Genomic DNA, 26,921 nt, shown 5'->3' on the forward strand with positions numbered 1-26,921 from the left:
TGACTACTACAAGAGAAATATGAAAAAATTTGGAGATCCTCAAAGAAATTATCTCGTGATAATTTCTTGAACATTTATATATACACAAAACCAACATACTTCAAGCTCCCTTTCTGACCCTCCCACAGAGCATAATCTGTACTTTTTTCATCAGGTATAATTTTCATAAACTATAGTATTGGACAAGTCTAACTGTTCTTAGATTTAAGTACAACTTTTTCTAATTAACACACAAAAAAGATCTAATTCTCACAGGATATTATGTTTTTATAATTACTCACAAAACTGGAAATCTCTATTGTCTAAAAATTAAAAATGAATTTAAACTAATGAAATAAATTTCAATTTAAGAGCTAAGAATTTTCAAATTCAAAATTATTTTGGGAAAAGTGTTGGTGACTTGAGAGGATGACTGAAAACAAAAACATATTCGTATTAACAACTTATGGAATATATGTATTTTGAATCATTATTTATAATTAAGGTGACTGACTCCTTTTCCCTCAAATTGGGTTAGGTATCCTTGTAATGTGCTTTTCTTTCACAAAACTCGACACATTTCTATTTTCTTACTTATGTATTTCCTATGTAACTATTAAGCTCTAAGAGGGTAGGGACCTGGTCCTTTCTGTTAAGCAGTGTATCCACAGTGCATGGCACATAGTAGGTGTTCCAAAAATATTTATGCTCACAGCTCCCAGATTGTACCAAAGACATCCCAGAATGCCTCAGCAAACTCACAGGAGTGCCACAGACTTTTCAAGATAATGTTGGAGGGAAGTGGACATGGCTCAAATGATAGAGCATCCATCTATCATATGGAGGGTCCAGGGTTTGATCCCCAGGGTCTCCTGACCAGTGTGGTAAGCTGGCCCACGCGCAGCGCTGCCGCGTGCAGGAGTGCCATGCTACGCGGAGCACCCCAGCGTAGGGGTGGCCCACACGCAAGGAGTGCACCCCGCAAGGAGCAATGCCCCATGTGAAAAAAGCACAGCCTGCCCAGGAGCGGCGCCACACACACACAGAGCTGACACAGCAAGATGATGCAACAAAAACAGAGACGCAGTTTTCCAGTTCCGCCAGATAAGGCAACCAGACGCAGAAGATAACACAGCAAATGAACACAGAGAGCAGACAACAGGGGGGAAAGTGGAGAGAAATAAATAAAAAGAAATCTTAAAAAAAAAAAAAAAAAATGTTGGATACTAAACAAGGCTGTTTACAGTTTTACCTTGAGATTATACAGTTTTAACTTTAGATGTTTACAATAACATCAATACCTTTGCAAACCTGGGTTTTGGTGGATGAAAAGATTACAGACTCTAATGAGGTTGTGAAATAAAATAAAGTTTGGAAATCTGTGATCTATAAAATAAAATACTTATTTGGAGACACAAGAAAAAAAAGTTAGCTATTATCTATGGCTCATTAAACTTTACTAAGAAGCAAAAGACTATTACAACAAAGGCACCATGTCTACCACAGGGAATCTAAAAAAAAGTGTTTTAAGATTTACTGAACACACACATATGTACACATATGGAGTAAAAGCACTATTATAAGTACTTCTCTTCACATAACAGATGTGCTCCTGAAAAGTTGTGTATAAACTACATTCTGAAATGTATAATTTAATGCCAATGGAAAATTCACATTACAGAAACTGAAGTGAATATTCCCATAAAATGAATCATGTAACAATGATCTTAATTTTATTTTGCAAATTGAGGTTTTCATACATTGCATTTTTTCAAAGTGGAACATAATTTGCCTTACATTTGAATATGTTTAATATTTTTAAAAGCATATCTACACTTTTCTTATTCTCGTAAGCTCCTCATGAGAGACAATGGAAAGTGAAATAAGCCTTATCTCTTTCAAATATTAGAGCAACACTGTAACACTTTTGTAATGAGACTCCATAAGCAGACAAGACATTTCTTAGGAGGTATTTCCTTTAAATTCATGCCTACAAAAACTGTGTATATCATATTTACCCTATAAAAATAGTAACCCAAACTAGTATGATACCTATGATACCTACTTCTGTAAGAATTAACATTTCACCTAGTCTACCAAAAAGTTTCTACATAAGTGGTCAATGTCCAAAAATCTGTAAGTAATTGACTGTAAAAAGATCTTCCAGAATTAATTTTTTAAAAAAGATTTTTTATTTATTTCTCTCTCCTCCCCCCCTCCTCAGCTGACTGCTCTCTACGTCCATTCATTGTGTGTGTTCTTCTGTGTCCACTTGTACTCTTGTCAGCGGCACTAAGAATCTGTGTCTCTTTTTGTTGCATCATCTTGCTGCATCAGCTCTCCATGTGTGCGGCACTACTCCTGGGTGGGTTGTGCTTCTTTCATGCGGGGCGGCTTTCCTTACAGGGTACATTTCTTGTGCGTGGGGCTCCCCTGCACAGGGGACACCCCTGTGTGGCACCACACTCCTTGCATGCATCAGCACTGCGCATAGGCCAGCTCACCAGAATTCTCTTAACATCAAGGTAAATGCCTCTGGCTTCCAGTTGACCAAAATGGTGGCATAACACACCAGGGTGCTGATCCCTCACAGAATCTTTTGAGAAACAGAAAGCAGTTTTCCTCAGAGCCCCAAGGGAGAGTTAAAGGAATGCAGTAACTGGGTGACTGCCAAATACAGAAAATAAACTTTTGAAAAAGGTAGAAGGTTGTGGTGCCCTGATCCTTCTCTTTCACTTCCTTGGTATGGTGTAAAGCCAGCCTGTGCTCCCATTGTGGGTCCTAAGCCCCATTCTGGAGGGAAAAGCGTAACATCTACACGTTTACTGGGGTGCCTATGTGTCAGTGCCAAGCTACTGAATGGCATCCTGAAAGACTGAACCAGGAAATTTATCTCTGACTCACCTTCCCAGAACTTGCCCTGTAGGCAGAAGCACCTAGCTAGATTACAGTTAAGAGAGTGTAGGGAACAATTAAGTCTAAACTGCCTGCGACAAAGGATTACCTGCTTTAAATCATAAAACAACAGAGCACCCAGGAGGGGTAGAAGCTCTATTTCATAGGAAGTAGAATTCCTGTAAATGGGGGATAGGAGGCTGGGGGATTATGTGGGCACAAGCAAGCACAAGCCCAGGACAAAATGAAGGATCAGAAATACAGACAGAGAGTGCGACACCTTACATTTGCCTACATTTGCCTCAGGCTGATCTTCTGGTTAGGAGAGCAAAACTCTATAGCAGAGAACCAGTCAAAGAGTCAATAAAACGCATTTTTTAAACTGGTTTGTTTGCTTTAGTTTCTGGCACTCAAGAAAATCTCTACTAACTAGCTGGATACAACCTTAAGGAATAGGCAGCCCAGGGACTAAATCCCAGAGATAACACTTTAAAATATTAAAATAAACACAGGCAGAAAAAAAAATCACTAGACAAAAAAAGAAACAGGAAATGATGACTCATCAAAAGGAATAAGAACAAGAAATTAACAAAGAAGATAAGACATTGGGCATACCAGCAAAGACTTTTTTCCCCTTAATTCTTCAGCTAAGACAGCAGAAGAGATGATTTATTTTACACATGTTAACACTTGGCCACAACTGAGAATAGAACTAGTCCAGAATGTCACAGGTCCAGGGCAAAGGACCAAAGGGACTGCTTTGGTGTGAGCAGTGTGGGTCTCTCAGATGTGTTCAAGAAGTTTGACAACCACTGGAAGTTCTGGATCCATTGTGAAGAGTTCTACTCCATTGTGAAGAGTTCTTAACAGTAGCATGCAGTCAATAACTTGTACCAGCTTCCCGGGCTTCTGGCATTTCATATTCTTGCTCCCTCACCTCTGTGGGTAAACATACTAACTGTTTACTTGGACCTCTGCCTCATATTTCTTCTTTTGTGCTTCAGTTTGCACATCTGCTTATTCCTCCACATGGCTGTCATGGTACAGAGGTACCCAGCAAGATGGCACTAAGGCTAAGAGTAAAGACTTTTAAAAATGCCCCTCGATATGCTGATAGAAAAAGAACTGAAGGATATCAGGAAAACAACAAATGAACAATATGAGAATCTCAATAAAGGATTCAGTCTGAAGAGCAGAAAGAAAACAATTTTTTTAAAAAAGGGAACCAAGACTTAGAGATCTGTGGAACAGCACAAAGTGTACCAATATACACATTGTAGGTATCCCAGAAGAAGAAGAGAGGGAAGCAGGAAAATTCAAAGAGATAATGGCAGAAAACTTCCCATATTTAACAAAAGACATAAATATACACATTCAAGAAACCCATGGAACCCCAAACAGGATAAACTTGAAGAGAACCCTGCCCAAGCACATAGTGGTCAAACTGTTAAAAGCAAAAGACAACAAAAGTCCTGAAAGCTCCAAAAAACCCACCACCTAGTGACCTGTTATACAAGGGAGTCCCATAACATTAAGTGCTGGTTTCTCATAAAAAACCAGAGGCAAGAAGGCAGTGAGATACATAAAGTGCTGAATGAAAACAACTGTCAATCAAAACTATTATGCCCAGTAAGACTGTCCCTCAAAATGAAGGAAAGATTAAGATATTCCTAGATAAAGCTGAAGGAGTCCATCACCAATAGAAATATCCTATAAGCAATACTAAAGGAGTTCTTCAAAATGAAAGGAAAGGACACTAGAAGAGGATCAAAGTGGCATAAAGAAGTCAAGTCCTCCAATAAAGGTAATCATATGGGTAATTATAAATGCCAGTACTAATGTATTTTTGTGGTAACTTCAATTTTCACTTCTTACAGGTTCTAAAAGGCAAGTACATAAAGTAATGCTAAATCTATGGCTTTGGATATACATTGTATAAAGATATAATCTGTAACAAGTACAGCAAAAAGGGATGGAGTGGTGGGGTATGGGAACAGTATATGCAAATGTTACTGAAGTTAGTGCTAAATCAGACATGATAGTTAGACTTAGGATTTTTAAATTTAAGCCCCATGATAACCACAAAGAAAATATATGAAAAATAAATCCAGAAAGAAATGAGAAGAGACCCAAAAAGGTACAGATCAAAAAATCAAATAAACATGAAAGTAAGCACTATGGAAGAATTGAGAGACGAAAAAGGTATAGAACGTAAAAAGATCATGAAGCAAAATGACAAAAGAAAGTCCTGCATTATCAATAGTTACTTTAAATGTAAATGGCTTAAACTGAACGGTCAAAAGGTAGAGATTGGCAGAATGGAAAAAATGCATGGTTCAACAACACCATGCTGCTTCTAAGTGACCTACCTTAAATTCAAAGGCACAAGTAGGCAGAACACAAAAATATGGAAAATACATATATACCATGCAAACAGTATGAGCTGAATAGTTATATTAACACACTTAAGACAAAAACTATTACAAGGGATAAAGGTTACTGTTTATTGATAAAGGGGTCAGTTCAAAAAGATGACATAAAAATTATAAATATATATGCGCCTAACGGCAGAACACAAAAAAAATGAAGCAAATTTTGACAGATTTAAAGTGAGAAGGTTCTACACTTTAGTAGTAGGATGCTATAAAACACCAATTTCAATAATGGATAGAACATCTAGATGTAAGAATAAGGAAGTAAGAGAACTTGAATGACACTATTAAACAATAGACTTAGCAGACACATATAAAATACTTCACCCAATAGCATCAGAGTACATATTCTTCTATAGTGCACAAGAATCATTCTCTACCATACACCATACATTAGGTCACAAAACAAGTCTCAAGAAAGTCAAAAGTATTGAAGTCATACTGTATCTTCTCTGATCACAGTGGAATGAAGTTAGAAATCAATACAGGGAAGCAGATTTGGTGCAACAGATACAACACCCGCCTATCACATGGGAGGTCCAGGGTTCAAATCCAGGGCCTCTTGACCCGTGTGGTGAGTTGGCCCATGTGCAGTGCTGATGCGCGCAAGGAGTGCCATGCCACACGGGGGTATCCCCCGCCTAGGGGTGCCCCATGCGCAAGGAGTGCGCCCCGCAAGGAGGGCTGCCCCGCACAAGCCAAGTGCAGCCTGCCCAGGAATGGCGACGCACACACGGAGAGCTGCAGCTTGATGGAGCAACAAAAAGAGACACAGATTCCCGATGCTGCTGACAAGAATACAAGTGGACACAGAAAAACACTCAGCGAATGGACACACAGAGCAGACAAGTGGGGGGGGGTGGTGAGAGAAAGAAATAAATCAATCAATCCTTAAAATAAAAAAAAAATCAGTGACTGGAAATTTTAAAAATATGTGGACACTGAAAAGCACACTCTTAAAACAAGAAGTGGGTCAAAGAAGAAACCAAAAGGGAAATGATGCGCTATCTTGAGGTAAATGAAAATGAAAACAAAAGATATCAAAACTTACAGGATGCAGCAAAGCATGGGTTAAAGGGGAAATGTGTAGTGCTTAAATACTTTCCTTAAAAAGAAGATCTCAACTTCCAGGAAAACAGAGGACTAGAAAAACACAGGACTCTCTTTTCTCCCAGAAAAAAAGCTAGAGGACAGGCCAAAAAAAGGCTTAGAAAAAAATCTTCTAGGGTTTAGGACACCAGGGAAAAGCTGAACACTGCCCAGAAGAGACAGAGACAAAGGAAAGAACTGCGAAGGCAAAACAGTGAGTTAAAAGTGCTGCCTGCACCCTCCTCCACACTATAGACACTTTTGAACACTCAGGCCTTTAGGCCAGCAGCTACAGACAAACGGGGGCTCTGGGATCCACTTTCCCAGGAAAGGGAAGAGAAAGGGACACAGCCTAAAGCTGACTCAGTTTTTGACCACAAAATTTGGTTTGCGGGTCCCAAGAGCCATTCCAGGCTGGATGGGGCCACACCATTGTTTGCCTTGGAAGACTAAAAGATCAAAAACGCTCAATCCCCCTCTCTACTAACCAGGATTGACTGTAGAGGACACAGAGGGTAGTGGAATTATACCCTACCTGGGAAAAGGGAGGAGGCTGACAGCAAAGGGTAGAGAACTGTCTCTGAGAAAGCTTGAAGGTTCTTAGCCTCCAGGCAGGAACCTACAACAAAATGATCCTCCCTCCCCAAGGCCCTAGAAATGAGGACCGAAACCCATTCCTGGGTCCACAGCCCAGTTTTGAGCAACTAAAAGGGACAATTGTAAAGACCCAGGTTGAACCAAAAATCAAAAAGCAGCAGTTACACACAGCCACTGGCCACTAATTCCCTACAAAAGAGGGAAATCGAGTATCTGAGTAAACTCACCATCCTAAACAGAAGCCTAGAGATCAAGAAGAATTATGAACCATACTAAGGAAATGGAAGACATGGCCCCAAAAAAGGAATACAGCAAAGCCCCAGAAGAGATGCAGGATTTGAGACAACTAATAAGATGCACACAAATTTCCAAAATCAAATTAATAAGTTGAAAGACATTATGGCTAAAGAGATAAACAACATCAAGAAAATATTGAGCTAACACGGAAGAATTTGAGAACCTGAATAGAAAAGTAACAGAACTCATGGGAATGAAAGAGACGATAGGTGAGATAAAAAATACAACAGAGGCATACAACAGCAGACTTGAAACGACAGAGAAAAGAGTGATATCGAAGGCAGAATAGCAAAACTTGAAGAGAGAAAAGAACAGAGGGAGCAAAGAATGGAAAAAAATTGAGCAGGGGCGCAGGAGTTGAGTGACAACATGAGTCATGGGAGTTCCAGAAGGAAAAAAGAAGGGAAAAGGGTCAGAAAGAGTATTTGAGGAAATAATAGCTGAAAATTTCCCAAATCTCATGAAGGAAATGATTTACATATCCAAGAAGCACACCATAACCCAATGAGAGTAAATCCAAAAAGACCTACTCGAGGACACATACTACTCAGAATATGTCCAACATCAGAGATAAAGAGAAAATTCTAAGAGGAGCAAGAAAGAAGTAAACTATCATATACAAGGGACACCCAGTAAAACTTAGTGCAGATTTCTCATCAGAAACCACAGAGGTGAGAAGACAGTGGTAAAGACAGTGATAAAATACAATTAGGATACTGAAACAGAAAAACTGCCAGCCAACAGAGTTCTTAAAACAGCAAAATTGTCCTTCAAATATGAAGGTAAGTATAAAATATTCACAAATAGAAACTAGACAGTTTGTAAAAAAAAATCCACCTTTGCGGGAAATATTAAAGGAAGCCTTAGCACCTGAAAGAAAAAGACAGGAGAGGCAGGCTTGGAGGAGAGTATAGAAGAAAAGAATAGCAGAAAGAATAACCAGAAGAGTACAAAGACAGATAAAAATATGATATGACATTTGAAAACCAAAGAATAAAAAATGGTGATAGTTAATAATGAATTTACAGTATTATCACTGAATGTAAATGAATTAAACTCCACAATCAAAAGATATAGGCTGACAGATAAGATAAAAATGCATGAGCCATCCATACGCTGCTTACAAGAGACTCACCTTAGACCCAGGGATATAAAATGGCTGCAAGTGAAAGGTTGGAAAAAGATATTCCACCCAAATAGCAACCAAAAAAAGAGCAGGGGCAGCTATACTAATATCGGACAAAACAGACTTTAAATGCAAAAGAGTTATAAGAGCCACAGAAAGCCATTATATATTAATAAGAGGGACAATTCACCAGGAAGATATAACAGTCATAAATATCTATGCGCCTAACCAGGGTGCCCAAAAATACACGAGACAAATGCTGACAAAACTGAAGGGAGAAATAGGTATCTCTACTATAATCACTGGAGACTGCCACACACCACTCACATCATTAGACAGAACCAGAAGATCAACAAGGAAACAGAGAACTTGAACAATATGATAAATGAGTTAGACCTAACAGACATACACAGAACACTGCCCTCAAACTCAGCGGGTTATGCATTCTTCTCAAGTGCCCATGGATCTTTCTCCAGGATAGACCACAGTTTTAACGCACAATGCAGTTCTCAATAAATATGAAATGACGGAAATTATGCACAGCACCTTCTCAGATCATAATGGAATGAAACTGGAAATCAATAATGGACAGGAAAGAGGTAAATTCTCAAACGTGTGGAGGATGAACAAAACACTCCTAAAAATCAGTGAGTCAAAGAAGAAACTGCAAGTGAAATCAGTAAATATATTGAGACAAATGAAAACTAAAACACAACTTATGGGATACAGCGAAGGCAGTCTTGAGAGGGAAATGTATAGCCTTAAATGTCTATATTAAAAAAGAATAAAGAGCTAAAATCCAAGATCTAATTGAATAACTGGAGAAACTAGAAAAAGAAAAGCAAATCAACTGCAAAGCCAGCAGAAGGAAACAAATAATAAAGATTAGAGGGGAAATGAAAGTGAGAACAAAAAAAGAGAAAATCACAAAACCAAAAGCTAGTTGAGAAAAATAATAAAACTGACAAACCCTTAGCTAGACTAACAGAAAAAAAACAGAGAAGATGCAAATAAATACAATCGGAAATGAAAGCAGGGGAAGTTACAACTGACCCTACAGATATAAAAAGGATCAGAAGAGGATATTATGAGAAACTATATGCCAACAAATTAGACAGCCTAGATGAAATGGAGAAATTCCTAGAAATGTACAACCTACCTGTCGATACAAGAAATACAAGATCTTAATAACCTACTCACATTTAAAAGGATTGAATAGGTCATCAAAATCTCCCAACAAAGAGAAGTCCAGGACCAGATATCTTCACAAGTAAATTCTAACAAGCATTTTGAAAAGAATTAACATTAATCCTGTTTACATTCTTCCAAAAAATTACCCAACACACTTTAGGAATATAGATGCAAAAAATCAAAACAAAATACTTGCAAATCAAATCCAACAACATATCAAAGGACTTACACAACACAAGCAAGTAGGATTTATTTGTTGTATGCAAGATGGTTCAACATAAGAAAATCAATCAACACAATACACCACATTAACAAATTGAAGGAATAAATGACATTATCATCTCAACAGATGGAGAAAAAGTATTCAACAAAATCCAGCATCGTTTCTTGATAAAAACACATCAAAAGATAGGAATAGAAGGATAATTCCTCAATATGATAAAAGGCATATATGGAAAACCCACAGCCAACATTGTACTCAATGGGGAAAGGCTCCAAGGTTTCCCTCTAAGGGAACAAGACAAGGATGCCCACTGTCACCACTGTTATTCAACATTGTTCTAGAATTTCTAGCCAGAGCACTTAGATTAAAAAAAAAAAATTAAAAGCATCCAAATAGGAAAAGAGCAAGTAAAACTCTATTGCAGATGACACGATCCTATGTTTAGAAAATTCTGAAACGTCCACAACAAAGCAACTTGAGCTAATAAATGAGTTCAGCAAAGTGGCAGGATATAAGATCAACAAGCAAAAATTAATATTATTATATACTAGTATGGAAAATCTGCAGACAAAATCAGGGGGGGAATTTTCATTTACAATAGCAACAAAAAGACTCAAATATCTAGGAATCAATTTAACCAAAGAAGTACAGGACGTATATGCAGAAAACTACAAAACAATACTAAAAGAAATCAATGAAGATCTAACCAAATGGACAGATAATCTGTGTTCATGGACTGGAATATTAAATATCATGAAGGTATTAATTCTACCCAAGTTGATTTATAGATTCAATGCAATACCAATCACAATTCCAACAGCCTACTTTACAGAAATAGAAAAGTGATTACCAAATTCATCTGGAAGGGAAAGTGCACCCAAGTAGACAAAGCATTCTAAAAAAGAAGAGTTATGTGGGAGGTATTTCACTGCCTGACCCTGAAACATAATACAAGGCTATAGTGGTCTTAAAACAGCATGGTACTGGCATAAAGATAGACACATGGGTCAGAGGAATAGAATTGAGAGTCCATAAATAAACCCTCACCTGTACAGTCAACTACTTTTTGACAAACCTACGAAGTCAAAGGTAACATGACAAAATAGTCTCTTCAACAAATGGTGCTGGGAGAACTGGATATCTATAAGCGAAAGAATGAAAGATCATTCTATCATACTCCCTATACAAGAATCAACTCAAAATGGATCAAAGACACAAATATAAAAGGCCAGGACCATAAAACTACTAGAAGAAAATGTAGAGAAACATCTTAAAGACCTTATGGTAGGTGGTGGGTTCTTGGACCTTACACCCAAAGCATGCGCAACAAAATTAAACACTTTTGCACCTCCCAGAACTTTGTCAAAAGGGTGAGAAAGCAGCTGACTCATTGGGAGAAAATATTTGGAAATCACAGGTCCGATAAGGGTTTAATAGCCATGATATATAAAGAGATGTTACAACTCGACAATAAAAAGATAAAGTACAATATAAAAAATGGGCAAAAGAGAGGAAGCGGATTTGGTTCAACTGATAGAGTGCCTACCACATGGGAGGTAGAGGGTTCAAACCCAGGGCCTTCTGACCTGTGTGGTGAGCAGGCCCACTCACAGTGCTGATGTGCACAGGGAGTGCCCTGCCATGCAGGGATGCCCCCCACATAGGGGAACCACACATGCAAGGAGTGCACCCCATAAGGATAGCTGCCCTGCATGAAATAAGTACAGCCTGCGCAGGTGTGGCGCCGCATACACGGAGAGCTGACATAGCAAGATGACACAACAAAAAGAGACACAGATTCCTGGTGTCACTGACAAGAATCCAAGCAGACATAGAAGAACACACAGTGAATGGACAGAGAGAGCAGACAACAGGGTGGGGGCAGAGAAATTTAAAAAAAAAAAAAAAGAATATATTAAAAAAATAATAATTGGGCAAAAGACTTGAACAGGATTTGTCCAAAGAAGAAATCCAAAAGGCAAAAAAACACATGATAAAATGTTCAACATCACTAATGATTAGGGATATGCAAAACAAAATTACAATAAGATATCATTTCACATCTATCAGAATGGCCTCTATTAAAAGTCGGAAAACTGTAAGTGTTGAAGAGGATGTGCAAAGACAGGAACACTTATTCACTGTTCTTGGGAATGCAGTTCCTAAAGAAATGAATATAGATTTGCCACGTGACTGCAGGACCACTACTGGGAATATACCCAGCCTGAGAGGAGTGACACAAATAGACATCTGCACATCAATGTTCACAGCAGCGTTATTCATGATTGCCAAAAGCTGGAAAAACCCAGGTACCCATCAATAGGTGAATGGATAAACAAACTGTGATATATATATTATGCAGTTTTAAGAAGAAATGAAGTAGTAAAGCATATAACAACATGGTTGAACCAACCTGGAGGACATTATATTGAGTGAAGCAAGCCAGAAACAAAAGGACAAATACTCCATGGACAAAATTTATTGTGTAACATATTGTATGATTCCATTCACATGAAATGTAAATATAAATCAATTCAAAAAGATGATTAGTTGTTATGCAGGACTAGAGAAGGCATGCTAAGAGGTGTAGAGTTTTTCATTTTGGAGTAATGAAATAATTTAAAAATTTTTTGTGAGGACGAATGCACAACATATGACTAGATTAAAAGTCATTGATTATACACTTTAGAGAGATCATATGGCATGTGAATATATCTCAATAAAACTGTTTAGTAAATAAATAAGTGTGCAAGAATAGCCAGAAATAGCAGCTATGTTCAGCAGAGGAAACATAGAAAGAGTGAAAATTTCCTTGTTTGTATTAAATATTATTATTGAAACAAAGAAAATGCTCTAATAATGACTGAAGTGATGAATGTACAACTATGTGATTATACACAAAAGGACTAATATTGTATGACTGTGCTATTATGAACTAAATATAATGAGCAAATTCATCTAGTTAATAATTAGAATATAGGTGACCAGAAAATAGAAGGAGAGTAGAAATGGAAAGCCAAGGGTTAATCTCTGGAGAATTGCTAAAAAGGTTGTTTGTAAATTTCTGGAAATGAATGGCAATGGTTAAAGCACATCATAGTGTTTGTAACTAGCAGTACTATTATATGGGTATGACGGTGGTTTAAAGGGAAAGTCTAAGGTCATGTATATGACTAAAAGGTAAGCTAAAAATATAACACAGGACTGTGCAACATAGTGAAACCTCATGTAAAATATAAATACAGGTGATACTGCAAAAAAAGACTGTTTTTACAAAATATAAATGCAAATAAACTAGAGGGATGGAAACAGAAGTTATGCACAGCATGGGAAGCACAGAGAGACTGAGAGGTGATGAGTTATTTTGGTTTGTTGTTTATTATTATTACTATTATTATCGGAATAAAGAAAATGCTCTAAAATGACTTAAGTGACGAATGCACAACTACATGATTTACCAAGTATCACTGATTGTACACTTTTGATGGATTTATGCTTTATAAATATTAATAAATTGATTTTTTTTTTAACTTAAAGGATGCTACAAATGCGTGGCTGAGAGGCAAATATATAGCTCTAAATCGGGTATTCTTAACCAAGGGTCCACAGATCCCCAAGAAGAGACTTTTTTTTTTTTTAATGTTTTCTTTCTGTAACAAATCTTTCACTTAATGATGAGGCATTTAGCTTTTTTTATTACAGAAGTTGTATGTTTACAGAAAAATAGTGGAGGCAATGCTGAGGATCCTGTATGCACCCCTGCCTTGCATACAGTTTTCTCTATTACTAACACTTTCCATTCATGTAGTAGCTTTGTTACAATTGATGGAAGAATCTTACTAGAATTATACAATTAACTATAGTCCATAGTTTACATTAGAATTCATTATTTGCTTTGTACAATTCTTTCTTTCTTTTTAAATTCTGGTAACATCTGAAATTTCCCCTTTCAACTACATTGAAATATAAAATTTAGTAGTGTTAATTACATTCACAATGTTGTCATACCATCATCACCATCCATTACCAATACAGAAACTCTGTATGAATTGCTTCCTTATATTTTCTTCTAGGAGTTTTACAGTTTTGGTTTTTATATTGAAGACTTTGATGCATTTTAAGTTAATTTTTGTATATGCTATAAGGTACTCCTTCATTCTTTTGCATATGGATATCCAGTTCTCCCAGTACCATTTGTTGAAGGGATTAATCTTTCCCAATTGAGCAGCCTTGTCAAAAATTAATTGGCCATAGATGTGAGGGTCTGTTTCTGAACTCTCAATTCAATTCTATTGATCTGTATATCTGTCTATGTGCCAGCACCATGCTGTTTTGAGCACTGTAATAAGCTTTCAAGTCAGGAAATATGAATCCTCCAGTTTGACTCTTCTTTTTCAAGGTGATTTTGGTATTCAGGACCCCTTACCTTTCCAAATAAATTCGATAATTGACTTTTCCATTTCTGTAATTAGGCTTTTTTATGATTGTGTTGAATCTGTAAATCTAAAATTATCATCTTAACAATATTTAGTCTTCCCAACCTTGTACATGGAATGTCCTATTTATTTAGGCCTTCTTTGATTTCTTTTTAGCAATGTTTTTTAGTTCCTCATGTACAAGGCCTTTACATCCTTGGTTAAATTTAATCCTTGATATTCGATTTTTTTAGGTGCTATTACAAACAGAAACTCTTTTTCTTGATTTCCACCTCAGATTGCTCATTATCAGTGTATAGAAACACTGGTAATTTTTATGTGTTGATCTTGTACCCCACCACTGTGCTGAACTCTTTTGTTAGTGCTAGCTACTTTGTTGGAGGTTTTTTTTTTTAGGGTATTCTATATGTGGGATCATGCCATCTTCAAACAAAAGTATTATTTTTGCCTTTCCAATTTGGGTGCCTTATATTTCTTTTTCTTGTCAAACTGCTCTGGCTAGAACTTCCAATGTAGTGTTAAATAACTGTCTTGACAGTGGGCATCCTTGCCTTGTTCCTAATCTTAGTGAAAGCTTTCTGTCTTTACCCACTGATTATGATGTTAGCTGTTGATCTGTCATATATGCTCTTTATAGTGTTGAGGAAATTTCCTTCTATTCCTAGTTATCTAAGTTTTTTGATCTTGAAGAAGTGCTGGATTTTTGTTAGATGGCCTTTTCTGTGTCAAGTGAGATGACCATGTTGTTTTTTCCTCTGTTCTATTAAGGTGATAAATTACATTAATTGACTTTCTTATGTTGAACCACCCTTGCATACCTAGGATAAATCCCCCTTGGACATGGTGTATATTCTTCTTGCATCTATACTTCCTGAAGATAATGGGAAAAAAAACAACCTAAAAAAAGTAATCGCTCCAAGTTTAAGGTCTTGTATTCTTTTAACAGATATATGGCAAATGTGTAAAACTTGACTATACAGACATCAGAAACCATTTCTATGAAGCCCTTTCCTATTCAAAGACATGGTCTAATTAATATTTTTCACTTATAATAATAAGACTTTATTCTATATCATTCCCAAAAAAGTCTAAATGAATTTTAATAGCTATTATAAAATATTAATAATAAAGAATTGTATGATTACTTTAACCATCTCAAAATTCTGGCTAAGTCATAAGTTATCCTTTCTCCTGAGGTGATGAATTATTAGTCTTGTCTTGAACTCTGATTAAAGATAAGATTAACAAAGATAAGAAGATAAACACATAAAATATCAAAAATAATATGAAGGTTGTGAAAGCAGACCAGCTTAAAAAGAAATATTTCTAAAATAAACAATGTCCAACCAAAACAATATTTTAACAAATGGCAAGATAGGAAAGTACCCATTAAGTAAGTAAAGAATAAATTCCTATTTTTGATACTGAATTTTATGAAGATAATAACAAAAGATCAGGTACTGGTATACCTGAAAGATATATACAGAGACACTCTTGGAAGTTTCCTGATTTTGTTGTGCTAAATTTCAGAAAATATAAAACCACACAGCTGTTATTCATTTCCAAAGATCTTTAGAAAAGATTTTAGGGACATAATAAATACATTAGAAGAGGGGGAAAGTACAAAACAAAATTAATTTTTCCAAATGTTCTACAATTTAACCCCAAAAGGATAACCCTTTCCCAAAAATCACCCTTTTTAAAGTTACTAATACTTAAACATTTTAAAACCATATGGATGGAGAATATATTTGGAATATACTCTTTAAGAAAACCAAACTCACTATTACACACCATTTATATAATGGCAAAGCTATTGTGAGGAACAAATAAATTCATAAGAGCTAGAATCATTCATTCAACTAGCATAAATTCCTTGAAGGCAGGGACAGTTTTATTTGATTTTGCATCCTTAGAACTTCATGCACCCAGTACCTCTTACTTCATAAGCATATGAAATTAGATGAATGAATGAGTGAATTTTTAAAAAGTACAAGACAATACACAAATATTATTTCACATTTTAAAAAACATTCCAGCGTATTAATCTTATTTAACATAAATCAAATGAGATATCCAAGAGAAATCTTAATTTAATGCCTAAATGCAAAACATACCTCAATCTGCATCTTCAGATGCGTCTTGAAGTTTGACAACAAAGTAAGAAATATGGAAAGAGAAAGCTCAAAAACCTCTGGAACAGATGAGACTCCATTTTTTGAGAGTGCAACACAAAGATATTGCTTAATAGCATTAATAAACATCTCATTTGTCCTGAAAACAGGTCCTGCATTCTGCAGAATGGATAGAAGTAACTGCAATGAAAGAATCTTGGATCGTAACTCATGAGACCTAAAATGTAAAAAAAGAAGGCATAGTATATGGACAAGTTTAGCATCTGTTCTAAAAATATTTCCTGGTACCACACAATCTTACAAAACTTTCATAAATGGAGAGGAAAAGAAAGCTGTAAAACATAAAAATGAAAGTATAATATGTGAATGAAATTAGCCATTAATAATGGGTGATTCCACTGATGTTCCCTTGTATCACATAATTTCACAAAATTTTTAGATGGGGGAAAAACATACAAATAATGTTAAGATTTATGACTTGTACTTTTCTTTCACAACCATTTCTCTTTAGAAATCAACATGAACTTCTCAAATTAAGTGCCATATTTAGTACATAATAGTTTCAATGTACTTTTTTCCTAGTTATGCTACTCAAAAATCCCAAACACCAATAAAAAAGTTCTTTTGCATTAACAAGTTATAGCACTACTTCATGCTTGCTTCTTCAGGAAGCATTTAAAAGAATTTTTTTTGAAATAAACACAAAGAGGCTACAGAACATTTCAAAACTGGATCTCCTAATAGCTTACCCATTTATTCTAAATATTTTTGTAATGAAAAGCAGGAAAACAAATGCTTTAGCTTAAAATTTTTTTTCTGATCAATATCTAGCACTTTAATTATCAACATCACAAAGATAATTTTTCTCAAATTGGAACAGGTCTCTTAAGGCTCAACAAAGGAGACTGATCCCAGGCAACATTTCAAATGCAGGACATACTAAATTGTCCCAGCAGCTGATGTTTTAAAAAAATTTATCCCAAGTGCTGTATTCAGTTACATTTACACTGTGTTGTAAACTTAACTGCTTCTGATTTCCACCTTAAAAATGTTATGGGTGTATAAGTGCAAGGAATTTAAGGACCCAAGTAACTCTAATAAGCAATATTTCATTTCATGTAATTAGGTATCTCAAAAAAAAATACTACCTTCTTTGAAATAAACCTGGAGCCAATATTACATAGTCATGTTTACAACATGGATATTCCTGAGTCTAATAAATCAAGTTAGGAATAGCTGGAGGTCAGATACTGAACAGCGACAGGAAAATCTAGGGTAAGTTAATTAAGCCACCAAGTATCTTTCAAAGCTTACACACTACTTACTACTACTTCTAGCATAGCTCACATTTATTACCCTTTTTGCTCAACTGCTATAGTAATTAAAAACCCTGCACCTTATCATCACCTAACATGAGTTTTTTTGGTGACAAATATGTTTACCTTTTTGTCCTGAGCAGCTAACAAAATGTCTTGCACATAGTAGGTGCTCAAAAACAATGGTTTTATTCATGTATTGATACAAATACCAAACACTTATTAAGCACCTACTATGTACAAGGCACTAATGAAGAAATGATTTGATGACTGTCCTATAACAAAGTAAATTATACTTCTGATAGGCAAAAAAGGCTGAAATTTCACAAGTGCAGGTTTTCATGAGGTAGTTTCAAATTACGATTCAAGCTTAAAGAACAAGGATCATGACCTTCACAATGTCATAAAATGTAAAGAGAAGCAAAACTAAAAAGAAAGTTATATAACTATAGAAGCTCACTGATGTTGGCAAAATCATTCAAAACAGAGAATCATGCATGCTTTTACAGAAAAAGAATAGTTTGTAAGATTGGAAAATTTCCTTTTCAGTATTTATTTCCAATATTTAATGACTGTGATGGTCAAGAAGGTCTTTTTTACTATTTGGCTGAAGCCACTAAGTAGAAGGATAATTTACATTATTCTTTATGAGAATCCTTTGTAATATTACAGATTGCAGCTTTATAAACCTCGTTCACTCTTACAGGGCCAAAAGAAACCTCACACCCCAAAGAAGAGTACTCCTCAAAATTTACGTCTCCTTTATTTTTAATCCCCCATTCTTGACAATGTAAAGAATTCCCTCTTTTCTCTTTCTAGCATTTTTTCAAATCGCATTTTTAATATTCGATTTGATAAAACTAAGTATCTGAGGCTTTTAAGATCAGTAACAACAAATTCTTAAATTATTTCCCATATAAATTAGGTCACTGTCAAATAAGAAAAAATCTTATTTGACAAAAATTATTCAATTTTTGAATGAGAAAGTTATTTCCCGAACCAGTACAATGTGAAAACATAAAACCAAACTATAGAAAATCTAAGATCTATGGTTCCAGATGCTTGTATAATTGTTAAATTGTCTCTAGTCTTTCCTTCTTAGTTGGCATTTAGGAACAGAAATGCTCTAGGTTTTTCCTTACTGAAGCAGTATTGCTTACATTTCCACCTATTTTAATATCCCTTCCTTAAAGTTGAGCAGACCTTCTCCCTGGCTTCTCTCTCCAGAAAGTTCTCTCAAAGGTGTCCTGGTATAATACATCATATGCTGCAACAATAGAGAAGCAGGCATTCTAATAACTCCCAAACTCAAACTCAAGTAGTAATTAGTCAGAGTTGAATCACATGACACAAAATATATCTGACCACTTATGACTTAAAAAATAAATAAAAAGGCATTTTCCTAGGGTTTAGATGATAGTTTTGACAGGTTATCAGACAAGTGATTCCTATCTCAATGTACTTCCTGCTCCCTATGGAGAAACACACACCCTAAGGCAGGATTTTTCTTAACCAGGGGTCTGTGAGTTTGAATTGAAATTCAAAAAACATTCCTGTGGGGACGTGTTGGTGTGGGTGTGATATATTTATTAAATAATACACAGTATAGTGTGGGCTTAGTAAGGGGACTGTGGTTTTCACTTGACTGGCAAAGGGGTCCATGGAACAAAAAGGTTAATAACTCCTGCCATACGGCATTTTATCAGCCCTTCCTGAAAATGCATTATTTTTTATTATGACTTTTAAGATTTATTCTTTTAGGTTTTAATACCTTTTAAGTAACAGCTTTCAAAAGCCTAACAAGAGTCTGAGTAACAAAGGTGCATTAGTTCCAAAGTTACTTACAATATTGGGATAGAATTCACTCATTCATTCATTCATTCACTAATATTAATTGAGCACCTACTATGTACCAGGCATTATTCTATTCTATATGGTTCTCCATACACTTTGGGAAATAGTGTAAGGTATCCACTTCTCTGGCAGTTTTGGAACTCAAGTGCTTCGTAATATTTTTTTTTTTAAAGTAAATACCCCTGAGATTTTATTGAGTCTGAAAGGACAAGAGGAACAAAAGATAACCAAAGGATTATCTTAACAGTAAGTTTCAAGCTTAAAAAACTCCATTTGTCAGGTAGAACAACTAATAACTTACTTTGGATCTGGGGGTCCATCCGACAGTGGTTTCATTGACAGTTTACACAATGACCTGAATACTAGAAAGGCATCCTTTTGTAAAATGTGGGAAAACTTAGCACCAGGTGAAGGTCCTGAAGAATTTCCAGATTCCTAAACAATTAACATACCATGAAAATGAAGACATTTACTAGTGTAAAATCATTTCAGACTTCTAATATATTTTATCCAATTCACTAATATGTGGGACTTCCATCCAACTATTGGGAGGGAAACTACATGAGGAACTTGCTACAGTACCTTTTTTTAGTCTAACATACCTTCCTTATCTCCAACAATAAATTAATATCTGGTAGGGAAAAAACCTTTTACCATCACAAAATAAGACATCTCATCCAGAAGCCTAAATTAAGCTTTCTACTACCTGTCACTGTGTTTTATATTTTTGTCTTATTTTACTTTTTATCTACTCTTGGCAGATATTAGACAATGGAAATTGTTGAGGCATTTTTATCTGCTGATGGTCAACAAGGCCAGGAAAACTACTCAGATACACAAGGCACTTATTTAGGATAGGACTCCCTTATCTAAAAAGAGAAAGATAAAAATACACAAAATTCAGGGAAGGAAGAATGATGAGGACCTGTCACTAATACCATAATGAGTTCATTGTGGCAGCTGAGATGAAGTTCCCTAGATTTCTCAAAGTTCTTTCTCCCTATAATACTAGTATTATCCTAGGAATATGTAGTAAGAATAGTCTTTTTTCAGTGTAACTTCAACTGGGGAGGGAGAGACATAGGGAAGAAGGGACCACAGATAACACATACCTTAAGAAGGAGTTAGAAATTTAGCTATAAATACACAAAGGGAATAAACTGCTTAAATATATAATAAATGAGGGGGAAAAAAAAGTATTTCCCCAAACTGAAATCTGCCAGCATTAACAACTGGAGATATTCTCTAGAAGCCTATAAATTTCTGAGATTAATGGGATTTCTTTTCCATTTATACCTGAGTATCATTGGAAGAGACAGACAATCTATCGTCAGGTAAGGACGGTGTATATGCAACAGAAATTGGTGTTCCTGGAATTCCATTTGCTTGAATATTTTCACTGTCACTACCATCCTCTAAAGTTCCAATATTGCCATCTGTACTTGGATTTATAGTTGTCCCTTCTCCCATATCTAAAAAGATAAGAACAAAAAACACACAAAACTTGAAATATATTTAAAAAGTATGCACTATTTAAAACAAAACAGTGGCAGAAAAGCAATGTGAAGTAATATGTACTGACACCATTTAAAGAAAGTATGCATTTGGAGTATGTCCGAAAAAGATCCTTAAGTTGCTCTGGCAACAGAACACATTCAGTTGATGAAAGGCAAATCAGGATGTGACAAAAGAGAAGCTTGAGTCTATTTTAGTATATACCAACACTGAGTTCTCATGAATGCTAACACACCCTGGGATGTTAAGAGAAGTTCCTCAAAACAGAAAAAAAAAATTCCCATTATCAAATAAGTTTGAAAACTACTGGGAAATAGGTTCTTTATTACAGTCTTTAATTTGCTAATTTGTTTTGAGGTGTCCAAACGGGATATACAATATATTACTGGAATTTATTTTACCATGAAATCTTCTCTCCTTTCTGGAGTATCTTTTAATATTGCCAAAAACATTATGTTCTTGGGATGACAGGCTTAGAAAATGACAACAGTAGAAGAAATATAGATAATGCAATTAATACCAAGTCTCAGAACTATTCAAGGTATAATATATGTTACTTAAAAAAAAGAGCACATACATGTATGCCTGTGGCCATAACTCAGTAGTTACTTGGCAAGAAACTGATACTTCCATGCTACCAACTGAAAAGTATATATAAGCTAGCATGAGGGAAATACACTGTAGTGTAAGAAGCACAGATTTTGGAATATGGAAGACTTGGGCTTCAATCATGCCTCCACTATTTAACTGGATAAGTTATTTCTCTTTCTCTGCCTTGGTTTCTTCATCAGCAAAATGCAAACAATAATGTCTATGAGGATTCATAAGCACACACACAGAAAATACATAACAAAACAAGTAGTGCTCAATAAGTGGTAGCTATTATTAATTTTGTGATTAATGGCTACCGCTTATAGATAACATGCCTCCAACTTTTGATTTATTCAAGTAGTGAAAGCAGTAGCTGCTTTGGATGTCCTTACTCCAAAGGTGCTTTCTACTCTCCTAATTACAAAACCTTGGGATTGATTAAACAAGATAATTCCAAGTATGTTTTGCATTTAACAAGTTGCTATGTGAAAAATATATTGTTTATCAATGTATTTGGGAAACTTGGGTTACAAAAAAAACCAAAACATTTACTTTTGGCAGACCTTTTGGAGCTTTAATATTCTAATGCTTGGTATGCTATATACAACAGATTTATATATATATATTATAAATATAAATAATATTTATAAGAACATAGAGCACTCTGGAAGGAGTCAGAAATTTAACAATGATTATCAGAAACTGAGTTTCTATTTCATTTCCCAAACCTTTTCCTCTCTGCAACCAATTATATATCATTCCCCAACCCAATCTCCCCTTAACAAATAACTACTAATGTCTACTTAGCTAAAAAGAATTAAATAATCTAATATGAGCTTCCTCATTTTATACTCCCCTCATAACAGTACCCTGAATTTCCAAGTCTTTTTCTTCTCTCTCATTTCATTCTTTTGCATTTCCAAGGCAATCCCTTCAGTGGAGGTTATCTTCCTCTACTGAGTATTTTCTTTTAACATTACATTTTAAATTTCATGCATACCCTGGTTCTTCCCTCTTACCCATAAATACACTCAAATCTTTTCATTCTAAAGAAAATATCTTCCTTTAACTCTGCTATAACTCTACTGCAGATCAATTTCCTCTCTCTTTCAAGCAAATTTCTCAAAGGAAAAAATCAATATTCTTTAATATTAATTTCTCCTCCTTGCTTTGGAAATTTCACAAAAGAAATGAAAACATTTTCTGCTTTTATTTTCAGGCTTTGAAGCAGACAGTCTTTGGTCAGAATCTTCATCACCTTCTAGGAAATAATCTTTAAGTGCTTCAGTGTTCCCATTTATAAAAAAGAGGGATAAAAACAGTACCCAAACCATGCAGCATTTAGTTGAAGATTAAATGAGAAATGCTTATAAAATCATTTCTGTTACTCAGACAATACTTAATACAGTTAGACATTATACTCTGTTTCTCCACTAATTCTGCCTATAACAACTACCTAAACATAGATACTAATTTCTGGTTTCAAAGTGAATTTACCTTTTACTCTCTTGACAAATCACAGTGAAATTAATAGGGAAAATATAAATGAGAGATAAAGTCTGTAAAAGCATTGGAAGAATGAGGAGAATACTATAAATGGACCCGAAAGTTTAAGGAATTCCTAGAGAATATGATCAATTCAGATTAAGGGAAAGTCTAATAGTGTTCAATTGCCTATCCCTGAACTCAGGCAAAGAATGGGCCTACCTAAGAAGTGGCTGTATTCAGCAGGAACTATGGGATAGAAAGGAAAGTGCTAATCAAAGAGCTTGAAGAACCAAGCCAATATCTATCAATAGCGCTGCCAGTTGCCATGATTATGTAGATTTTATCTGAGCACTGCCTGCTAAGTCAAGTCAAGGAATTGCTTGATAGGTTTCCTAATATAAGGCACAAGGAGAAAGAGTAGTATCCCAGGTAACTGGGCATGTTGAAATAAATATGGAAGGAAAACCAACTTAGCTGTGCAGTGGAATCTCAGAAAGTTCTAGACTTCTATCTGTCTCTACTTACTCTTTATTACTTTTTTCTTCCCCTACCCCACCCCCCCATCCCTTCCCCTGCCCTGCTATTTTTGCTGTCTGTGTCCATTCGCTGTGTGATCTTCTATATCTAATTCTCTTTTTGTCTTGTCTTCTTGTCTTTCTCCTCTAGGATTCACCAGGATTCGATCCTGGGGACCTGTGATGTGGAAAGAGGTTCCCTGTCAATAGTGCCACCTCAGTTTCTGGTCTCTGTTGCATTTCACCTTGACTCTCCCCTTGGTCTCTCTTTTGTGGCTTCATCAGCTTGCTGCTTGACTCATCTGCGCGGGCACTGGCTTACTGCGCACACACACAGCTTGCCGCGTGGACACTTGGCTGGCCATGCAGGCACTGGCTGGCCGCAAAGGCATGCTTTCTCTTCTTTTCACCAGGAGGCCCCAGGGATCAAATCTGGGTTCTCCCAAATGGTAGGTGGAGGCCCTATTATTTGAGCCACATTCGCTTCCTCCCACTTAGCTTTTAAAGCACTGTTTGATCACCTTCATTTTTTTAGCTCTTAAATCTTCAATAGTAATGCATTTTGTCCTAGAATGAAGTTCAAAGTTCTACACTGTGGGGAGCCACCCGCTGTGAGGTCTGTTTACAGCCTCTCACAACATGGCAGAGTTCACAAATCTGCCCTGTCATTTCCTTATTCTCCTCCCTGCTTCTTTGCTTTCCCCCTCCCGCCACTACTCAGGTGACCACAGCAAAATGCATGCGCAAGGCGCGAAACTCCGCAGACCCGGTGCGAACTGTCGGCCAATCCCCTTCTTGGACGTCTGCCACAAACAAGACTAGCCTATCACCTATGTACACGTTCCCTTCCCTCTCTATATATTCCCATGTTCTACCCCCAATAAACGAGGCTTGATCAGAACCCTGTCTTGCCTCCATTCTTCTCTCGACTCCTGCCCCACCCCTGCTTCTTCCCACAGGCCCCTGAACTTGCCCCCACCAGTTTCGGGCACTACACCTGGAATTTATGACGTCTGTTGGTTAGTTCCAAACTGCTTCTTTAATCTCATGTTTTTACTATATAACATCACATTCACTAAACTTCAAACTACCACCTGCTAATTCCCAAATCTGCCCAATCAATCTCACCTCTAAACCTTAAGTTCCCAGTACATGAAATGCCACGCCCCATGTCTATGTGAACCCACACAATCAAGTACCACCACCTATATGAAACCCTTCTGAATCATTCTAGCTAAATATAATAAATTCTTTCTCTGAATTTTAAGACTTTTAGCAATTTCTTTCTTATGGCACTTATCACTTTCTACCTTATACTAGTCTTACATACCCCTTTCCTTAAAAGCAGTCTATCTTGAATTAATTTTTGTAAACCCCCCCCTACATTGCCATTCAATTCTATGTACTCCATAAGTAAATGATGAATAAAAAAATGAAAGAATGAGAAGACTGTCAGACGAATGCCTGTTTAGAGTGTTGTACTTACAGAAGAAATACATTCTTAGAAATGTTATACAGATCCTACAGTGATGAAAGACAAAATGTTAAAAAAAAAAAAACGTTTTAAATATTTTTACATTATTTTTTATTATCCCAAATATTTTAAAAAATTTTTATTTTTTAAATTTTGTGTGTGTTTTATTTCTTGGTTTTCAAACTCTTATTGTGGGGGGTTGGTTTTGGCTTGGATGATTGTGCTCCCATCTGCCATATCTTGGAGTCCCACGTTCAGTTCCCAGGGCCTCCTGGTGAAGGTGAGCTGGCGTGCATGGTGGAGAGCTGCCCCACACTGCAGAGAGCTGGCCTGGGCCATGAGCTGATGCAGAAAGATGATGCAAAAAAAAAAAAAAAAAGAGACACAGAGGAGGTACAATGAAGACATAAACTAGGGAGCTGAGGTGGCTCGAACAACAGAGTGCCTCTCTCCCATGTTGGAGGTCCCAGAATTGGTTCCTGGTGCTCCCTAAAGATGAGAAGACAAGCAGACACAGAGGAACATGCAGTGAACAGACACACAGAGCAGACAGCGAGGGCAGGCAGCAAGGAAGAGGGGAGTAAGTAAATAAAATAAATCTTTAAAAAAAGCTATCATTGTTTCATTTTCTTGTTTATTGTGTTTGGCTATTTTATTGCCTTCATTTTTTAGGAGGTTTTGGATCACAGAAAGGTTGCGAAAGTGGCAGGAGGGGATCATTGGTGCGGGGGAGTCAGTGATGGGGGGGATTCATGAGAGGAAGCTCAACTGGGCATACACATACATAAATGTGTTCAAATGAAGCATTGTCATGGTGGGTGGAGAGTCACACAATAACCAAAAGAATATCGAAATCCCATCGTGGGGAGCTCTGATACATTCTCCGATGGAACAGCAAGAGTCCCCTGAGTACAGGGGCAATGACTAGTGAAAGAGGATGGTCCACTGATGGGCCCTTGATATTGATGACTGTGCTTATGAACCTATACTCTTGAAACTGAAACTTAGCCTAGTGTTAAAGGGTGCCTAAGAGTTACCTCCTGAGAGCCTCCTTGTTGCTCAAATGTGGGCCTCTCTCTAATCTGACCTCAGCATATAAATGCATTGCCTTCCCCCCAGCATGGGACATGACTCCTAGGGATAAGCCTCCCTGGCATCAAGGGATTATTACCAAGCACCAACTAGCAATGCAATTAGAAAAGGACCTAGACCAAAAGGGGGAAAAGGTAAAGACAAATGAGTTTATATGGCTAAGAGACTTCAAAGTGATTCAGGAGGTCATTCCAGAGGTTATGCTTATGCATGTTTCAGCAGGATCTCACTGAATGCCAAAGTAGATATTATCCCAAATGGCAGGATTCCTGAGGGTTCTGGAGACATCCAGACACTATGGTCAGGGCAGATAGCTCAGGAATTGGATGCCTTGCCAGTGGGCCCTACTTTGGAATTTATGTTCCCCAGTGTGACAGAGCTGGATTCAGTTGTGGTTTCCCTACACATGGTTCTTCTGTCCTTCCATTTGAACTATAATTAGTACTAGAGTTGGTAGGTGTACATCCAAGAGACTTAAATCTTTGGGCTGTCCATGTGCCAGCTGGGCCCTGAATCTCAACAGAGTTGCAATACCTACTCTCCAGTTCATTGGTCTCACCCAGGACAACTAATAAGGAGCTGAAGATGGATAACCACCATATCAAGGAACCAAGAGAGTCTACCACTGCAAGCAAGAGAGTCCCATCCATCGGCCCTATGGGATCTAAGGCCCCTC

General features: G+C 36.6%; 1 protein-coding gene across 2 annotated transcripts in view; it reads right to left on the reverse strand.

Moving 5' to 3' along the window:
- ARFGEF1 (ARF guanine nucleotide exchange factor 1) overlaps positions 1 to 26,921 on the reverse strand; it is a 175,468-nt gene that overhangs the window by 69,061 nt on the left and 79,486 nt on the right. For both annotated transcript variants that reach the window (XM_058275607.1, XM_058275608.2), the window contains 3 exons: positions 20,867 to 21,042; positions 19,872 to 20,005; positions 16,383 to 16,617 (listed from right to left, as the gene is read on the reverse strand). In XM_058275607.1, the coding sequence (XP_058131590.1) occupies positions 16,383 to 16,617; positions 19,872 to 20,005; positions 20,867 to 21,042 (545 nt within the window). The remainder of the gene's footprint in view (positions 1 to 16,382; positions 16,618 to 19,871; positions 20,006 to 20,866; positions 21,043 to 26,921) is intronic.

This window comes from Dasypus novemcinctus, chromosome 14, assembly GCF_030445035.2.
Source record: "Dasypus novemcinctus isolate mDasNov1 chromosome 14, mDasNov1.1.hap2, whole genome shotgun sequence".
Lineage (NCBI taxonomy): Eukaryota > Metazoa > Chordata > Mammalia > Cingulata > Dasypodidae > Dasypus > Dasypus novemcinctus.